The sequence below is a fragment of the Molossus molossus genome, unplaced genomic scaffold (genome assembly GCF_014108415.1).
Source record: "Molossus molossus isolate mMolMol1 unplaced genomic scaffold, mMolMol1.p scaffold_m16_p_12, whole genome shotgun sequence".
NCBI lineage: Eukaryota > Metazoa > Chordata > Mammalia > Chiroptera > Molossidae > Molossus > Molossus molossus.
In genome coordinates this window covers 64,248,126-64,268,959 of record NW_023425347.1, presented here as the reverse complement: position 1 = coordinate 64,268,959, position 20,834 = coordinate 64,248,126, and the positions used below count along the sequence as shown (strand labels likewise).

General features: G+C 42.3%; 1 protein-coding gene across 3 annotated transcripts in view; it reads right to left on the bottom strand.

The window, feature by feature from the left end:
• YIPF1 (Yip1 domain family member 1) overlaps positions 1-20,834 on the bottom strand; it is a 43,029-nt gene that overhangs the window by 7,244 nt on the left and 14,951 nt on the right. For 2 of the 3 annotated variants that reach the window (XM_036255480.1, XM_036255482.1), the window contains exons 6-10: positions 20,434-20,550; positions 16,932-17,098; positions 16,020-16,202; positions 9,469-9,566; positions 4,665-5,176 (exon numbers count right to left, since the gene is read on the bottom strand). In XM_036255480.1, the coding sequence (XP_036111373.1) occupies positions 9,477-9,566; positions 16,020-16,202; positions 16,932-17,098; positions 20,434-20,550 (557 nt within the window). In that variant the 3' untranslated portion in view covers positions 4,665-5,176; positions 9,469-9,476. Of the gene's footprint in view, positions 1-4,664; positions 5,177-9,468; positions 9,567-16,019; positions 16,203-16,931; positions 17,099-20,433; positions 20,551-20,834 lie in introns of those variants that run through there. The other variant, XM_036255481.1, reaches the window with a different exon arrangement.

Sequence of the window (20,834 nt, the reverse complement as noted above, 5' to 3'; positions counted from 1 at the left end):
AGGGACAATAGTGTGCACTGTTCTTTTTATCTACCTGTCTAAACTGAGCTCCATTACCCACTTTTCAAATGTGATAGTCATTAATACTGTTCACCAAGTACTTCCAGCTTTCTGCTTTCTAGCCATATAATAGGATTGCACTTCATGGCCCTCTTTACAGTTAGGTGTGGCCATGTGACCATCTGCCCAATGAATTGTGAGCAGAAATGACCTGTGTTCCTGATAGGTGAAAGATTTAATTGTCACTGTAAGACCCTCCAGAGCACTCTTTTCTCTAGCATTGTGACCAATATTTGAGACAGTGGTTGCCCCATTGTCCCCAGGGACCTGAGTGACTAAAAAAAATGAGCAGTTTCCCTGTCCATCTGTAAGGGGCTTATAACACGAGCAAGAAATAAAACATTTTAGACTACTAATATTTTAAAGTTGTTTGTTATTGCAGAATAACCTAACCTAACCTGTATGATAAAAATAGTAAATCAACAAATGCAGTTAAGTGAAGAGGGCTTGAAAAGTCCTTGAAAACCTTTATGTGTTACCTTATTCATTCACTCCACCAGCAGTTACTCAGCAATGAGTGTGGGCCAGGCACTGTGCTGGGCCCTATTGGGGTGTACATCATCGGAGCAGAGTCCCTGCTGGCAGGACTTTCCCATCTGTTATACAAGCCCCATCTTTAGACACTCACTCTCCTAAACCATACGCTCAACTAATGCATCTGTAGAACTGGTTATCAGTTTTTAGTTTATAAGTTGTTCTTGGGCAAAGGATAACTACAGGTATAAGAAGTTAAAATTGATCTGCTAACAGACCCCTCACCTCCTCACCAACACAACTAGCTTTTTCTCCTTTTTGCCTCAGCTTAAGCTGGACTCTGCATCTTCAAATGCCATTTATTCCATGAAGCCTTTCCTGTTCAACCTCTCTTTCTTCCTATAATTCCACCACTCGGTGGATATGTCCTGCCTTGAGCAGCACAGTATCGAAAGGGCAAGTTCTGGAGCAGATCATGGGTTCAAGCTCTAGCTTTGCCCCTCCCTTCCTGGCTGAGAGGCTAGAGATCTTGTTTTGTTTTGTTTTTGTTTGTTTGTTTTAACTTGGACACTGCAAAGCATATCATATACATTCAATTCTCACACTTGCCCTCCCAGATTGTATATATAAGCTCTTACAGAGAAAGCCAAGCATAAAGAGGTAAAAATGAAGCTCTGGCCAGTTTGGCTCAGCGGTTGAGCTTCGGCCTGCGGACCAGGGAGTCCCGGGTTCAGTTTGTGCTAGGGGCACATACCAAAAAAAAAAAAAAAAAAAGAGGTAAAATGAAACAGAAATTCACACCCACATCTGTTTGAACATTTCAACTCTTCTATGTAAATCGTTTTTCAGTGTCTGATCTATTTATTTGCTTGCTCCCTTTTTTTAATATTTAAAAAGGTTTGTATTTTTCGAATTATTTTCTTTATATAACATCTTTAAACCCTTCTCTTTGGGGAACACAATTATCATCAATTGTTAACGAACAACATTGACCTTACCTAATAACTTCCTCCTTCCCTTCCTTTCTAGCATTTGACTTGAAGCAATATACTTTATTTATTTAATCCTTACCTGAGGATATTTTTCCATTGATTTTCAGATAGAGTATGAGGAAGGAAGGGAGAGAAAGGGCAAAACATTGATGTGACAGAGACACAGCCACTGGTTGCCTCTCACAGGACCCTGATCATGGCTGGGGATCGAACGGGCAACCAAGGTACATGCCCTTGGCCAGGAATCAAACCCTCGACTCTTTGGTCTGTGGGCCAATGCTCTAACTGCTGAGCCACACTGGCCAGAGCTGAAGCACTATTCATTTATTCTTAGTTTATAACTACAAGGCAATAGGCAAGCTTATTCTGCCTTATAAATGTTCTCCCTTCTTCCATTTTTGTTAAGTTACACTGTATTTTTAAGCACACACAACCACTGTAAACTATATTCTCCCCTTAAAACCAACATTTATTCTTAGTTCTAAAAATAAATATAGCCTGGATGGTGTGGTCGCTGGTTTGATTCCTGGTCAGGGCACATGCCCGGGTTGTGGGTTCGATTCCCAGCAGGGGACATGCAGGAGGCGGCCAGTCTGTTTCAATCGCTCTCTCCCTCTCCCTTCCTCTCTCTCTAAAATCAATAAAAGCATATTTAAAAATAAAAAGAAAATTAAATATATACTTAGTGCTTACTACCCATTATGTCAATGTCTCACCTTCCATGTTGAGTTGTCTAAAGTGTATTCCCTAGCAGATGCCTCAGAAAGGTCTCATCAGAATATTCCTGATGTTCTTCCATGTTGATAATATTTTGTCTGTGGTATTTGCACCTGAAAGTCAGTTTGGCTGGATGTAAAATCCTTAGCTCACATTTTCCTTTCCTTGGGTATCTTAGATACGTTGTTATTCTACAGTCTTCCAACATAAAGTACTGTTATCAAAGTCTGATGACAATCTGACTTTCTTTATAAGCCTAGATGCCCCAAATATTTTTTCTTTAAATCCACTAATTTTATTAGAATATGTCTCAGTGTTGATCTTCTGGGTTGAGTTCCCTAGGTATGAGGTATACTCTTTCTATATGAAGTCACAAGTCTTTTTAATTTTTTTCAGGAAAGTTTTTATTTTTTATTATATTATAGATTTTTGTATTTTTTTTTCCTTCAAGGACATGTATAATATACCTTTAAAACTTTTTGGACTGTCTTCTATATTTATTATTTTCTATTTGATTTCTTTTTACTCATTCTGAAATTAAAATGTTTCCCTTCTTTTCACTTTTATTCCCTTAAGGCACTATCTATTGTGCAAAAACTATGTTTCTCTGATATTCCTTCTAGTTTAGTCATTAGTGAAATTAGTTTTCCCTTTTCTTTCCAATTCTTTCCTGAGTTTTATTACCTAATTTCTGCTTTGTAATTCTGATTTGTGCTTTTCTTTCATACCTTGTACTATTTCCTTAATTTACTTTAGCTCATTTTGAAATATTGTTATAGTTTTTATCTGGCTTTATGTACATATCTTTCTGGAATGCTTTCATTCATTAGGAATGTTATTCTGCTCCTTGTTCTTATTTTTTTATATAACTTCATTATGAGATTTGGTTACAATCCTTTTGGTTGCTCGTTTTCACATGAAATTAGTTTTGTTGCACATTTAGGAGGGAGGGGTGAGTCAGGATAGCTGTGATAAATTCAAGGCTCCATAGCTTCCTTTTCTGTTTTCATGAAGTGTTCAAAAATACGGCTTCAGATGTTCTGAGATCTGGCTCTGTTCCCCATCCCCACTCTCATCTGGACTTCCCTTTCTTTTGCTCCAGATATCCCTGGCCTACCCTACTTGTATTCTATTCCCTGCATTTTTCACTCTGGTGTCCTGGAAAGACACTTTGGTTTTGAGAGGTCACAGGACCTGGACTGCTCCGGCTTCTTCAGACCTTACTTCGGACCTCGTGCACTCATCAGCTGTAAACTGGGTTGCACAAAACTCCCGCCCCCTGCCCCAGTACCAGCTGCTGTTCTCCTATTGGTCCTCATTACTTTCCAGGGAGTACCTGCTGGCTATTTTGAGGTTCTCTTATTTTAGATTACTCAGATGCCCTGTTGCTTCCCTCTACTTCTTTCCACAAAAATGCTGATACCATGTAAGTTTTCACACTGACAGTGGTTCCCACCTACTTAAATTCTGGGGTTTGTGGTGATATCTTGTCACTCAGTTCTGTTGCAGATGTTGTCCACAGATGTGCTACAGTGACCTTAAACTCACTGAAGCTGGAATTTGTGTGCATCTTCCTTTATGTGCCTAGTCAGAATTTTAGGTCCAATGTGCCTTTGTAACCTACTCACAAATTCATAGGGAACTCTGTCCTGAAGATAACAGCAAAACAGTAGGGAATCAGCAATCCTGACCTGGCAGAAGCTCAGCCTCCTGGATGGTGTGTATTTTGAATATAAAGTGTTAAAAGATATCTTGGAGGTGTCACTGGTTTCTCCCTTGAAGGCACTCTAGCCAGGAAGTCATGCCTCCTTGAAGAGGCAATCAAAGTGCCCTTAAAGAAATTTCTATAATCACCATCAAAATAGGTTGTAAGTGATGCCTGGCCAGAGTGGCTCAGTTGCTTGAATGTCGTCCTGTGCACCAAAAGGTTGCTGGTTTGATTACTGGTCAGGGCACACGCAGAAGGCAATTGATCAATGTTTCTATCTCACATTGATGTTACTCTCTCTCTCCCCGCCCCCTTCCTCTCTCTAAGCATGTCCTCAGGTGAGGATTAAAAAAAAAGTTGTGCCCGGCCAGTGTGGCTTACTGGGTAAGCATCGACCCATCCACCAAGAGGTTGCCGGTTTGGTTCCCAGTCAGGGCACATGCAGGAGGCGGCCAATTGATGTTCTCTCTCATTGATGTTTCTCTCTCTCTCCCTCTCACTTCCTCTCTTTCTAAAATCAATAAAGGAAAAAATTTTTAAAAAGGTTATGAGTATGTTCTTTAAACTCACTGTTCCATACTTATAGGAGGAAAAATTCAGATGTTCAATTTAACCCCCATACCACAGCAGCCTCCAGCGTGCCAAGACAAAAAAACATCAAGGAAGAATTCGAAGTCAAAGTTATGAAGTGTAGACACAGATGTTATGTGAGGTATTTATTTTGCAACCATTAGCTTCAGTTGTCCAGTATCAGTTCACCAAAGACAAATTTTCAGGTGCCCAGTGAATCCTACCCCAAAGTTCACACAGTTTGGCCACTTTAGGATGGCAAACATTTGGAGAGAAGAGGATCACCTAAGAAATCTACACAATCCAGAGAAAAGACATCAGAAGTTAGGACGGATCCATTTCAGGAATTAAGGGTGTATCTAGCATAAAGCATATCATTTGACCATGAGAGGCAAATAGCAGGACACCTGAGCACACCTAACCCATTCCCTTGTGTTTCATTACAAATCAGTGCATAGTCACAATGATCACGGAGAGGTGAGAAAGAAGAGCTGAAAGACACATGTGCTGAATGACATTTAATTTTTGTTTGTTAAATAGGTAATTAAGCTTCAGTGTGGCACCATCCAGATGTTAGGGGTTGGTGCCATTCCATCAGTTTTCTTGCTGGTTTTGGTGTCCAAAAGAACCACACTCCAAAAAACTTAAAAGAGGACTGAAAAACAAAAAAGAGTAACTTTCAAGATAAAGACTCCTTCATACAGAAAGGAGTTAAATGATAGAAAAGCATATTATTTATGTTTAGAGAAATAACTTCAACATCTAAGTTGTCTGCTGCCACCAGATTGCTTTTCTTATATAAATGCTATCATTGGATAATCAAATGAAGGGAAGTTTTATAAGTGAAGTATTCCAGTTAGTAAACAAAGAAGGAAAGATAGAATTGCAATATCACCATTTTGAAGCCCCTAATAAATTAATGGATCTAGGCATTGCTTATTAATGGCCATTAATATCAAAAAAAGAAAGATAATTAGTCATTATGAATTTATGGATGGAAGAATTTAACAGCACTTGTCAAGTAGTCTTGCCCATCCCCACCCCTCAGAAATAACAAACCCTGAATCTGATCAAATCTTTAGATACAACCACCAATTTGCAAAAAAAAAGACAATAGTACAACATGTTAGATAACGCCATGGAGATACAATCAGCAAAATCCAGATAGTGAGAAACTATACGACAAAAATTCTTTAACAAATAAGTGGCAAAGGGAGCAAGGGAGACGGAGTAGGATTCTATAATTTAGAAAATACTTAAGAGCCCAGCCGGTGTGGCTCAGTGGTTGATCATCAACCCATGCGCCAAGAGGTTGCCGATTTGATTCCCAGTCAGGGCACATGCCCAGGTTGTGGGCCTAATCCTCAGTGGGGGGCATGCAGGGGGCCACCAATCGATGTCCTCTGTTGTCGATGTCTCTATCTCTCTCCCTGTCCCTTCCTCGCTCTCTAAAATCAATAAAGAAAAATTATTTAAAAAAAACATATATTTAGAAGATACTTAAGAGATATATCAACCAGCCCTGGCCGGTTTGGCTCAGCGGTTAGAGCGTCCACCTGCAGTCCAGAGAGACCCGGGTTCGGTTCCCGCTAAGGGCATGTACCTTGGTTGCAGTTTGTCCCCGGCCCTGGTTGGTCGTGCGGGTGGCAGCCACTCGATGTGTCTCTTTCACATCGATGTTTCCCTCTCTCTCTCTTCCTCTCTCTCCCTCCCACTCTGTACAAAAAATGGAAAAATGTCTTCCGGTGAGGATAAAAAAAAAAAAAAAAGAGATATATCAACCAACTTCAATATGAAATTCAAACACTGAATACATTTGATATAAAGAAGTTATAACTTTTTTAGATGTGACTATAGTATTATGGTAATGTTTTATAGAATGTCTTTTATAGATACAGAATTTAAATATTATGGATAAAATAACAGGATGTCTTACATTTGCTTCAAAGTAACACGGGGGAAAGAGGTGGCATATGGGTGAAAAGAGACTGGCCAGGAATTGACAACCACTGAAAGCGGGAGGTGAGCAATGGGGAGTCAATATACTATTCACTCTACTCTTGTCTGTGTTTAAAATTTTCCACTAAATAAGTTTTTTAAAAAGAATAAAAAGTTATTATGTTGACCTACTTGTCACCCCAGGTTTTCCTAATTTACCTCAAAAAAAAGGGAACAAAGAAAAACACTGAGAAAGAAATAGCCCAGGAACTGAAAGCAGGGACGTTGCGGACACCGTGGAAAAGAAAAAGGGGCTGGCAGAGAATAGTCTTAGCCCCGGTGTGAAGCCATGCAGCCCGGATGCTGTGTTAAAGGGGATTATAGCACGAGGTAAAGCTGATTTCAGAATAAAAGAATTGATGTGTATAAACCTAGTAAAAAGGTGTGTAGCTTTGGCTTATAAAATAAGCACTCTTGACATGAGTGAGTGAAAGGATAATTGCATATAAACCTTGTGTATAGATCAGGAGGGTTTTAATTATAAAGGAGTCTCCTGAAGCCCTTTTCTCGTCTCTGATTAAGGCCCTCTTATACTGCAGTGTAATTACCTGCTGGGCACTCCTGTGGACAGACCCACTTGTCATCACCCCTGGGAAGGCAGCCCCAGTCTGGATGTGGGCCTTCAATATTCTACCCCTCAAGCCAAAGTTAGACTTCCTAGGTACAGCTTCCAGGCTTTACTAGGGTTTTGACTCAGAGAAGAAATGGTACTACCCCTCAGGTGATGTTACTTTTTTTTGTGTGTAGTATGTGCCCCTAGCGGGAACCGAACCTGGGACTCTCTGGTCCACAGGCCGACACTCAACTGCTGAGCCAAACTGGCCAGGGCTGATGTTACTTTTTTAACTTTTTTTTTCCTATCCTCACCCGAGAACATTTTTTCATTTTTTGTTCAGATAGAGTGGGAGAGAGAGAGAGAGAAAGAAAGAAACATCGATGTGAAAGGAACACATCGAGTGGTTGCCACCCACACAACCCCACCAGGGATGGGGACAAACTGTAACCAAGGTACGTGCTCCTAATGGGAACCGAACCCAGGTCTCTCCGGACCGCAGGCCGACGCTCTAACTGCTGAGCCAAACCGGCCAGAGCATGATGTTACTTTTTTAAAAGAAAAGAAGGAAGCCAGATATTCTTTTTTTTTTTTTAATTTTTTTTTTTAATCCTCACTCAAGGACACTTTTTCCATTTTTTTGTTCAGATAGAGTGGGAGGGAGAGAGAGAGAAATATTGATGTGAAAGGGACACATCAAGTGGTTGCCACCCGCACAACCCAACCAGGGTCAGGGACAAACTGCAACCGAGGTACGTGCCCTTAGCAGGAACCGAACCCGGGTCTTTCTGGACCACAGGCCGACGCTCCGACCGCTGAGCCAAACCGGCCAGGGTGAAGCCAGATATTCTTAACATCAATGACTTGAATAGAGGGTAGCTTCCCTGATTATAAGGAATGGGAGGCTCCCCTATGAGGTCTCAAGGAGAAAAGGGGTTAATGCTCTCCCAGTAATCCAGTCTAGACCAAGCCCTCCAATGCACAGCTTTACATGAGGAAGGTTATCTGAGAGATTAGAAGCCATACTTTTTCAGTGAAAGCTGGGAATCCAGAGATTACAGTAGAGGGCACAGCCAGCTCACAAATCTGCAGTGCCTGGAGCTCTGGACAGCCCCTCTTACTGGCAAAACAATTGATGCTCAGCCAGGGAGGCTCCAAAGAAACTGTTCATCACTATCTCATTTGGAGACTTGACAGCCAAATGTTGGCACTGACACCCAAGTTTATAGATCTGAGCAAAACGCAGAGGTATCAAGTCTGTAAATCAGGATGGGAGGTCTACAAGGGCCCGCAGGGCCTGTCTCTTCTCAGATACCAACTTCAGAGTTTTAAGGTTTACAGCACCTGAGACACTTGGTCTAGAGACTTCATAACCAAAATATAAGGAAGAAACTGAAGTCTCAGCTCAGGAGCAGGCTGAGAAAGCCCCCAACAGGGTTTCACCAGATTGATGTCAGGTATTCTGGCCAAGGCAGAGACCCATGCAACTGTCACCATTGTGTTCTCTACCGCTGTCCCTCTCCAGCTGGGCTCAGGTTTTCTTGTTCTCAGTGATATGGCATCACTGTGCCCCAATAAACAGCCTGTCTTCACCTTCCCAAAAGTCATGGGAAGCTGATTACTCTTTTCAGAACAATGGGTAACTGATTGCTTCTGCTCAACCTTCAGGACCCAGTTCAAACAAGTCCCCCTCTGTGATGTACAACACAAGGTGTAATGGGGTAACAAGGTAAGTGATGACCTAGAAGGGAAGGAATGTTTCAGACATCTGGAACAGCAAGTGCAAAGGTATGATGTGTCTGGTAATGGCAAGAAGTTCAGCATGGCTGCAGCCTTGGAATACTGACGAGGTAGAACAGGGAGACAAGGAACAGACCACAGAGGAACTGACATTTTTCCTGTACTCTAACCCACTGAGCTAACCATTGACAGTGGAATCATCAGAGGCCCGAGAACATATCAGGCATGAGAACTTGTAAGCTTTGGAGAACCCATGAGCAATTTAAAAGAGGTCACACTCAGAGTCTGAGGCCAGGCTGAGAAGTCACAGGGAAACTAGTAAAAAACCACCAGGACTGTAACCAAATGAAACAAACTATATTGTACTGCTGGAAAGAGGAAAGGGAGTAGAGGAGAGGGCAGGCTGGGACCAAAAGGCAGGAGCTTTTCTTCCAGAAGAATCTAAGAGCTTACATTTCCCAATCTATAAAGCCGGATCATGTGGATTTCACAATTGAAGACTTCAGCAAGAGGGACATGTGTGTACACACACCAAACTAGGCAAAACAATTCAAGGGTCTGGCCCTCTCTGTTTTTATGCTGATGTAACAGAACTGATGCACCTGCCCATTTTTTACTGTACCACACAGCACAAAGGTAAATATATAATGTCTTACTTTCCTCCTTAGCTGGACTTGGCTGCTGCAACTGTTTGGTTTGGAATAACTGCAGTTGTTGGGAGATGGTCCATCTCTGGTGCATCAAAAAAGTATGCCTGAAGAAAAAGAAGACGCATAAGGAGAGTTGCAAAACAGAGTGTTCTAGACTTCATACCAATAATACTTCTGGGTTCTCATGGCCCCTTTGTTTCCCAGTAACACATTGGTCATCACTCTGAGCTACAACCGTCTCTGCTTCTCTGTCTCACTCGACTGTAAGTGCCTTTAAAATTTTTTTTAAATCCTCACCCAAGGATATTTTCTCATTTATCTTCAAGTAAAGAGGGGGTGGGCAGGGGGAGAGAGAGAGAGAGAGAGAAAGGGAGAGAAAGAGATCGATGTGAGAGAGACATTGATTGATTGCCTCCTGCACAACCCCAACCAGAGCCAGGGACCAAACTGCAACTGAAGTATGTGCCCTTGATCAGAATCAAACCTGTGACTCTTTAGTCCACAGACTGACGCTCTAACCGCTGAGCCAAACAGGCCAGGGTGTTAGTGCCTTTTTTTTTTAATCCTCACCCAAGGATATTTTTCTATTCATCTTTCAGATAGAGTGAGAGAGAGGGAGAGAAAGGGAAAGAGAGAGAAACATCGACTTGAAAGGGACACATCAACTCAGGTTGCCTCCTGTAGGACCCCCACCAGGGCCAGAGATGAACCGAAACCAACGTAGGCGCCCTTGACCAGAATTGAACCCACGAGTGATTGGTCTGCGGGCCGACGCTCTAACCACTGAGCAAAACTGGCCAGGGCCATGAGTGCCTTTTAAAATTTCACTACCATTTACTGAGCATTCACTACATATAACTTAATCTTTGTAACAACCCTATGAGGTTATTATCCTCATTTCACAGATGAAGAAACTGAGGGTCAGAGGGGCTGTCATTCAATCAGGTGCATATGGCTAATGGGTGGTGAAGCCAAGGTTGAAAGCAAGGTCTTTCTAACTCCAAAGCTCAAGTCTTTCCTCCAAAGACTGTATCCTTCTTTGCTCCATGTCACCAGCCCCTCACACAGGGCCTGGCACACCATGAAAACAATCAACACTTAATGAACTGAACGACAATAGATCACTGCTAAACCAGGTGGCTCTCTGTAAAGACCTTTAAAGAAGGTACTAGGCAGGGTGTAACTTACAGTTCTTCAGCTTGGAAATGAAAGGTCTGGTAAATGCTTCCACTCACCATCTACAATTTAACTGTCAAAAATCAGAAGGAGGTGGAAGACAGAAAACATTAAGGAGGATCTCACCTGTGTCAAGGTCTAGAATCCCAAGTTTAGCATAGGAAAATACCAGTCTCACTAGCCTTGAACATGAATGTTCAAAGGAAAGGTGAATCATTAATAAATCAAGGACCACTGCACACTCATGACACCCCCTCAGAGTCAGGGTGTTAGGAAGGTAAAAAGATAAAAAGCCAAGTCAAGAACCATTTCACCTCCTCTGCTCTCTTCTAGCCAGAAGGGGGCACCAACACGGCATGCTAGAGCTTTCCCAGATTCCAGTTAACTTTGCAATAGTCCATTTCAAAAAGTTTCTAGCTGTACGCCCTGGCCGGTTTGGCTCAGCGGTTGGAGCGGTGGCCTGTGGACCAGAGTCCCGGGTTCAGTTCCTGCTAGGGGCACATATCAAAAAAAAAAAAAAAAAAAGGTTTGTAGCTGCAGACTCCCTCTAGTTTATCACATTCCCAGAGTAATTCTATTAGTTTTAAAAGTCTTCCTCCCTGCAACTGTTTTCTGAGGCAAGGAAAGAACAGTCCCTAACTTAAGGGGGGCCCAGGGCCCATGCTGCTAGTGTTGGGCCTTCAGGTTAACTGGCAGGAACACTGAGCCTTGGAACCCCCGTGATGCAGGAACAATACTTTTCTTCCCACTACTGGAGGAAACCTTCGTCAGATGGAATGAGACAAGAGGCCCAGGTGCTAAACCAGGCTCTGCTAGTAACTTGCACTGTGACTTGGACAAGTCACTCCACTCCTGTGGCCTCAGTTTTGTTTTTAAGAGCTGAAGATATTTATTTGGGGTACTGTTTAATAGTTTAATTTAACTTTACAGATTATGCTGCGGAACTCTCTCTTAAAAGAAAAATCTTATTTTTCCCCACTGATTTTTAAAGTAATATATATTGTAACAAATTCAAATAATACAAAAACATGAAAGTACCCTGCTATAAAAAACACCTTTTTATCCCTTTTCGTCTTTTTTTCCTAAAAATATATGTGGCATATAGGCCTCAGTTTTCTTATCCATAAAATGAAAGGATTGGGGGAAAATGATCTCTTAGGGCAAGTAATAATTCTGTGATTCATTGGTTCCACCAGTACTAGGGCACAGGACCCACTGCTATTAGCAGTGACCACCTCACCTCAAACGTAGGCCCGTACATCTCCAATCATACCAGCCAAGGACTCATCCTCTGCTGCTTCCTTAGTCATCTTTGCCAGGTGTGTGCCAGTACCAACTTAGAGATGGTGATCAGGTGCAGCACCAAGGGGACCTCAGCAGGCACAGGGCTGTCATATGCTTCACTGCACTAAAGCAAAAACAACACTCCATGCTCCCCAGGGGAGAGTGAGAAGGCCAACCTGTCTGATTCAGCTGGTGCCCCTTGGCTCAACTAGCTCCCCTGCCAATTCCTCTCCCTGCCTTTCCAATAATGTCTTCCTTTGTACAGCTTGTCCTGTTTTTCATGTTGCACATATCATTCAATCCTGACAACAGTAAAGATGTTATTACAGATCCCTTTTCTAAGTGCGAAGGTGGGGGATCCAGAGAGGGGAAATAACCAGAGCAGGAAGTGATAGAGCTGGGACTAGAACCCATCCCCTAACTTCTGCTTCGGCCCTCTTGCACTACACAGCTCCTTCAGAAGAGAAAGGAGGAGGTGATCTTCAGTTTGGAGAACAAAACCCCAGACACCGAAGGCCCTGGCTACATACCTGATCATAGGATGGCTCCCTTCCCTGAGGAGGAAAAATGATGCTCCCCTCCAAGAAGAGGTCCTACACCCGCAGTTACCTCCCTGCTCCACCATCCAATCTGAGTTGCTCCTCCAAGTCCCTTAGAACTCAACAATGCAATGTGTTTTCTCCCGCCTCCTCTCCTCCAACTTCTCAACCAAGCATATAATGGGTAAGAAGTTCAGTGGAGGCACCAATAAAAGGGCACAGTCTTTAGAGTTGTGTGATGTTGCACAGCTCTTACTGGGGCACTCAGGAGGAATAAGCAGCAGTGGCCCTGGTGGTTTCTGATGACACGGGGCTCTTTTAATAACTTCTTTACAGCCCAACCGGTGTGGCTCAGTGGTTGAGCATGACCCATGCACCAAGAGGTCACCAGTTCAATTCCCGGTCAGGGCACATGCCCAGGTTGTGGGCCTGATCCCCAGTGAGGGGCATGCAGAAGGTGGCCAATCGATGTTCTCTCTCATCGATGTTTCTATCTCTCCCTTCCTCTCTCAAATATCAAGAAAGAAAAAAAAAGTTTTAAACAACTTCTTTACATCTGAAGAAACCGTCACAATATATGAAGGACTTTCACATCCATTTCATTGAGTCTCACAAAAGCCCACAGACCTCGCTGACAGATGAGGAAACCAAGGTTCTAAGAGTTAAGTCATTTGCCTGGGCTCACAGTGCTAAGCAGTTCCTAGCCCAGTCCTCTTTCCACTTCATTATAGTGCTCTCGTTGTAAAAGCACCTGAGTAGCCCTGGCCGGTTTGGCTCAGCGGTTAGAGCGTCGGCCTGCGGTCCTGAGAGACCCGGGTTCGGTTCCCGCTAAGGGCACGTACCTCGGTTGCAGTTTGTTCCGGGCCCTGGTTGGTTGTGCGGGTGGCAGCCACTCGATGTGTTCCTTTCACGTCGATGTTTCTCTCTCTCCCTCCCACTCTACCTGAACAAAAAATGGAAAAATGTCCTCGGGTGAGGATTAAAAAAAAAAGCACCTGAGTAGCCCTGGTGGCTTAGCTCAGCAGTTAGAGCGTCAGCCCGAGGAACAAGGAGCTGCAGGTCCGATGCCAGTCAAGGGCACATACCTCGGTTGTGATTCATCCCCAGCCCTGGTAGGAGTTGTACCGGAGGCAACCAGTTGATGTGTCCTTCTCTCATCAATGCTTCTCTCTCTCTCTCTCTCTCTCCCCCCTTCCTCCCTCCCTCCCTCCCATTCTATCTGAAGATAAATGGAAAAACATCCTCAGGTGAGGATTAAATAAATAAGAAATAAAAGTTCCTAAGTAGCAAGATGCACAGGTAAATCCTAACTTCAGTGTCATTTACCCCAAAAGGGAATAACAGGCATTGGAGATAAAAGGTCCTGGCCACAGGTACCAGATGAAATGGGTTAATAATGATAGAAATAATAACCTCAACCACACCTCCCAGCTCCATTACCCAGTCTGTCTTGCTCCTCCTCTGTTCATCAGAACCAAACGAGGCAATGCCTTTTCTCCTCACCAACTTCTCAACCAGGTACATAATGAGGAAAAATTCAGAAGACAGATGGAAGATGCCAGTGAGAGAGGTAGTTACAATGAAAAGGGCATTCTTCTTCAGCAAACAGAGGGTCACAGCAGCATTTCAAGAGATCAGCCAGAGATTCAAGTGCCAGAAATGAACCATGTTGCTCTGCCCTGAGTCAAACCCACAGTCTTCGGTCTCAAGGGTTTAAAGTGTAGGCACATATAGAGTAGGTGTAAACCAGATCTGTGTTTCAGAATTTGACGCTTTTTATGAAACTTGTTCAATGATAAAGTATTGGGATCTTACTCATACACTTAATGAGATCATGGTCATCTACACAGAAATATTAAAGATCAAATGGTGCCAAAGAAATATTTCCTCCCAAAACTGCAAAATCTGACCAAGGGTCTGGATGTGTGCTATATGGACGACTTCCTGTGGGCATGTGCTTTCCTTCTTCAGGGACCTTATTAACATTCCTGGACTTGGAGATTTTTAAAAACCTGTGCCAGGCCTTGTTAAGGCCATGGTCAGCAATTTTTCTGCACCATGTGTACAAAAGATATAAAACCACGTCTCCTTAGGATCAAAGGAAAGGGACCTAATTTATGGGCATTTAAGGGATAAGTTCTATATTCTGTGCTTTACATGTATTATTTTATTTTGTCCTCAGAACATCCTTTGAAGCAAGACCTATTATACTCATGTTACAGATTCAGAATTCATACAGCCAGTGAGTGACAGAGCTGATCTTCAATCTGGGCCTGTCTGACTCAAAAGCACATGTTCCCCTTAAAAAGACACCTAAACACATAAACTCAAAAACTGAAATGTTGTTCACGTTAAAAACAACTCTCCCGCCCTGGCCGGTTTTGCTCAGCAGTTAGAATGTCAGCCTGTGATCCAGAGAGACCCGGGTTTGGTTCCCGCTAAGGGCACGTACCTCGGTTGCAGTTTGTCCCTGGCCCTGGTTGGGTCGTGCGGGTGGCAACCACTCGATGTGTCCCTTTCACATTGATGTTTCTCTCTCTCTCTCTCTCTCCCTCACACTCTATCTGAACAAAAAAAAAAATGGAAAAAATGTCCTCAGGTGAGGATTAAATAAATAAATAAATAAATAAATAAAATAACTCTCCCCTTTCCTGTATTTGACTTCATTTTCAAGCTCTCCACCTATGAAGCTTTAAATTTCAAAACTCCTTCTAGTTACATGCAGAAAACCAGCAAAGCCATCCAAAAGCAGAACTCCCAGTCCTATTTATAGACTTTTATCGACACCCCCTCCTCTGGCCAGACACCAAATCTTTTTTTTTTGTTTTTTGTTTGTTTGTTTAATCCTCATCCGAGGATATTTTTCCATTGATTTTTTTGTTAGAGTGGGAGGGTACAAGGGAGGGAGGGAAGAAGGGAGAGAGAGAGAGAAACTTCTACCTGAGAGAGACACATCTAATGGTTGCCTCCCACAAGAACTACAACCAGGTACGTACCCTTGACATGCCCTTGACCAGAATCGAACCAGCGACTCATTGGTCTGTGGGCCAACACTCTAACCGCTGAACCAAACCGGCCAGGACCAGATATCAAGTCTTAATCAAACATTAGAAATTAGGTAAAGCTGGAGATTACAATCAAATCCTCATGACTTTGCACTGGCTGGGTAGCTCAGTTGGTTGAAACGCTGTCCTATGCACCAAAAGGTTATGGGTTTAATTCTCGGTCAGGGTACCTACCTAGCTAGGTTGTGGGTTCAACATCACTGATTGGCTGATTGGGGCATGTATGTGAGACAACCAGTGATGTTTCTCTCACATCAATGTTTGTTTCTCTCTCTCTCTCCCTTCCTGTCTCTCAAAAATCATTAAAACATCCTCAAGTGAGGATTAAAAAAAAAGTCCTCATGACTTTATCACTTCTCATCCAGAAGAGTCTATCTAAAAAAATATTTATTTCATGGAGCCAGCTTTTAAAGAACTACCAAGTCTAACAGTTTGAGGCCTTTAAGTATTTGCATTTAAAGCATACTGTAAGAACACAGGAATGAGACTGTACCAAGCAGCCCACAGAAAGCAGCATGTGAAGCAACACAATTGTCACGATCGTGGCCAATGCGATTCGCCGGTTATCCTCACGAACAGCTGGCCAAAATGTCATTGCCAAGACAGAGCCTGAGATGCCCAGGGCCATCATGACTAGAATCCAACGAACAGCTTTCTGGGGGATAATCCACAGTATCTGAAAGAAGAGAGGGAGGGGAGGGGATTTGAGAGGCAGTTCAGAGAGGCATTTGTTCATTCCAGGCACATATGTTTATAAAAGCCCATGAGCCAGTCAGCATTGGGCCCCCACTGCCTCTCTGGTTTCTCAGCACATCCTGGAGAAACACCACCAGCAACCAACATGCAGACTGAAGGGAAAGCTTTCATAGTGAAGAGCTTTAGGTCCTGTGAAGGCACTTGGCTCTCCAGCCCCCATTCATGTTGAACTTCTAAATGCACAGGGTAATATGCACAATCAATCGACACAGACATTAGGCTGAGAGGGGGTGGGAGCAGGAAGGAGGGGGTCAATGGAGAAAAAAGGGGGAAATCTGTAATACTGTCAACAATAAAAAATAAACAAACAATAAATTCACAGGGTATTTTTATTTATTTATTTTATTGTTGACAGTATTACACAGGTCTCCCATTTTCCCCTCTTTCCCCCCTCCGTCCAGCCCCCACCACCCCAGACCTTCACCAACTACTGTTTGTATCCATGGGCTATGCATATATGCATATAAGTTCTCTGGTTAATCTCTTCCCACCTCCACCCCGCCCCCCTTCCCTCTGAGATCTGTCAGTCTGTTCCATGGAATTCACAGGGTATTTTTCAGGTGCACATCAGTGTTAGGCTAGAAATATTGATGCTGGTTGAATTTTCAACCAAGATCAGGACATCACTCAGAATAAGTGTGGTACTTACTGCTGTAGGGATATAAATGAAGAGTGAATATCCATAGACGCACACAATCTCCAAAAATGAATAGGAAACGATGTTCATAACTTTGCTGTTTCTCCACAGGAGGAAACCCCAGAGTGCAAGAGGAACCAGCCAGGCATAGGCATAGATGATTGTGGCTGCTATAGACACTGAGGATGACAGCACACAGTTTTAGAACCCATCAGCCTTTAATGCACTATCAGAGCACTTCCAATACCTTACTGGACCTATTTCCTAACACGTCCCTCTACTTCACTGGACCATGGGATTGTGTCTCGCTCATCTTCATAGACTGTGAGTCTGGCACAGTATCTGACACATAGTAGGCACTCTATGAATGTGCTGAACTGATGAATCTTTAGCATTTGTCATTGTGGTGATGACCAGTAGTCTCTCATATGTTTTTTTAAACTTGTTTAATAACTAACAACTAATATTATTAAATTAGTTATTAAAAACTGAATTATGCAACTGAAATACTTCGGAGGGCCAGACTACAAGTGTTTAAATATACTGAGCATTTCAATCAAATAAAAGCCAACTATCCCCTTGGAAGAACACGTCCTCTTTCCTAGTATAACAAGAGCTGACACTGATTTCTTTAGCAAATTTATTAAAATGCCCTGGGTACAGATTAACTTGCTCTGCATGCTATTTAGGGTTCCTTCTGTCTCTAAAATGGGGAGTTCCAGCTCACTGATGAATTGCTTGAAATATTCTCCAGTTTCACTTCCTTCTTTAAATAATTCTGTCTCTGCAGTGGAAAAGCCATTCAGCTGCTCCTCAGGACAGCAATGTTCAGTATATTACTGTACCTCCCTCCTCCTCTGGCAGCAACCACCCTAGAGGACTCGTTCTCCCTCTTCTGAAGTGGAGGATCATAAAGCGTGGCTAAGTACATGGCATCAGCCCTTCCTATATGAAAATCAGCAGGTAATTCACTTATCACTTTTGGCAAGAACAAAGGCACCCTAGCAACTAGAGTCAGGCTCTGGTTAAGACATGTGATTGTTCAAAACATAGTTAGCTCCCAGAGCAGCTTTTTCGCATTGGAAACTACCTGATTAAGCCAAATGTATTTTGCTGACATACTGCTTTTTTCTTGGATAACTAATGGAAGAGGAAAAGAATTACTATTATGGCTACAGTTAGCCACTGGGTATCAGGCATTACACTGCTTTATCAAGAGGCAACATTGTGTAATAGTAAAAGGGATAGACTCTGGATGCAAACTCCATGGATTCTAATCCTAGCTATGCCACTTACAGCTAAGTAACCGGAAGTAGAAGTTACTTAACCATCCTGCCTCAGTTTCCTCATCTATAAAATGGAATAATAGTATAATACGTTATAAGATTATTAGAATTAAATGAGTACAAACAGGTATAGCTGGAACACTGATTGATACATAATAAATAACCAATAATTAGCTATTGATATTGTTAACAGACATGTAAACACATTATTAAATATATTCTATATCTTCCTTTTGGAGATAAGGAAACTGGATCAGAGAAGCTCAATGGTCAAGGTTAAATAAGTGGTGGAAGCAGGATCTGACCTTGGATGTGTGACTTATACTCTGTACATAAAATGGAAAACTGTTTATTGATAGAGGCAATGGCTATTTTACTGGTACATACATCCCATGACTCCCTGATAATACTGGGATGCCTAGCCAAAGAGGATAAGAACAGATAAAGACCCTCCTGAGCTTCCAGACCCTCAGGTAGGGTGATTCACTCCTTTTCTGTCAATATACTTACACCTACCTTGGATACAGAAATTAATACATACTATTTACAGCAATATGCATTTACCTGTCTTTCTTTCTTTTTTTTTTTGGTACATGCCCCTAGCGGGAACTGAACCGGGACTCTCTAGTCCGCAGGCCGATGCTCCAACCGCTGAACCAAACCGGCCAGGGCATTTACCTGTCTTTCTTTGCTTAACCATTGGTGCTACCTGAAGGCAGGGTCTGTATCTCATGGATAACATTTATTGAGTTAGACTCTAACCAAGGTCATTTGACAAATGGAGTTAGCACTGAATGTAAGTCTGACTCCATGATGGAGAAGGAAAGAGAAGGGACAATGGGCAAGGAGGGTAGAGAAGGAAGAAGGAAGGCTACACACTGACACACATATACACACAGGTAAATACATACCTCTATATACATATATATGTGTGTGTATACATATGTATCTGTTCATATATATGTATACTGCTTCACATATATCAACTCTTTATTCATACAATAGCCCTATAATATAGATATTATTTCCATTTCACTGATAAGCAATCTGAGGCCAGGAGAGATGAAATAACCTGCCCAACAAGGTAGAAGTTAAAGAGTGGTGGGGCTGGAACTTGAAGCCAGTACCCTGGTTCCAAAGACCATGCTTTTGTACAGTCTATATATAACCTTTCAACAGGGGAGCAGACAAGCAGGGAGAGAAGGAGAAAATTGAGAAAGTGGCATGGGTCAATTTCCTACAAAGCCAAACTTTCTCATTTTGAAGTGGCTTTCATCTGCAAGTCCCTAAAAGCTGGTTTTTGTTTTTAATTATCCAATACTACCACAAGAAAGGAAGTTTTAGAACAGGAATGTCATCCACAAGCCCATCACTAGGACACACTCATTTCTGCATTTTCCCTTCTAGACATGAAATGCAGATTTCTTTTTTTTTATCCTCACCCGAGGACATTTTTCCATTTTTTTGTTCAGATAGAGTGGGAGGGGGAGAGAAGAAGAGAGAGAGAGAAAGAAACATTGACGTGAAAGGGACACATCGAGTGGTTGCCTCCCACATGATCCCAACCAGAGCCAAGGACGAATCGCAACCAAGGTACATGCCCTTGACTGGAATTGAACCTGGGACTCATTGGTCTGCGGGCCGAAGATCCAACCGCTGAGCCAAACCAGCCAGGGCTCCAGACTTCTCTTGAACCAAGTTGCTAACAGCATAAGCATAGTTTGGATGATCAGTCTTCCTTGCTCTACAGCTTCATAATTAGTGGCTACAGACCTAGCTAGTTGAGTCATCATGACTTAAATAACAATGTCCCTATTGTTTCCAACATTTGGATAACACAAATAATGCTACAATGGAAACTTTCATGCACATTGCTTTTTGCTTATCTGGTACATTTTTCCTTAAATAAATTCCAATTGCTATTGGTATTCCCTTTGTTTTCCAGAAGATTATGTGAATTCACAATATTGTGACTATACTTATTACCACTGAATTGTACAATTAAAAATGGCTAATACAGTAAATTTTATGTTACATATATTTTACCACAATTTAAAACATGTATGTGGATTTATACAGATGGGTGGTAAATTCTGAGACATTAGGTATGTTTGAACCCTGAAATACAGAAAGCAGGAGGTGCTCTGGAGGCCCGAGAGCTCAGTGGGTAAAAAGAACCCATGGTTACAAACTGACAGCATTTCAAATGAGTCAAGCTATTCACCAACCTTTTCGGAATTCAGGTACATAATGGTATGTCTTCTCTCCCAAATGGATTAAGAAGTTGGAAAGGTTCCCACTAATTGCTATGGCAAAAACCAATGTGGCGCATATCCAAAAGGGGCCTGCAAAGGAAACCAGAAAATTCAGAGACAAGAAAATGAAGCACCAGCCTTTAGACTCTTAAAGAATATTTTCTTATCTCCCTCACCCTATTCATGTAAGCAGGGGACAATGATTTTTAGATGCATTCAATACTCGTTTAATGGGGATTTTCTTTTTTAAAAGGTCAAACACAGAACTCAATAATTAGTTGCCTTAAACACAGGGGGGGGGATTGGAATGCAAAAGCCAAAACACCTCCCATAATTAGATGAATAATGACACTGATTTGTTTATAGCTTCTTTT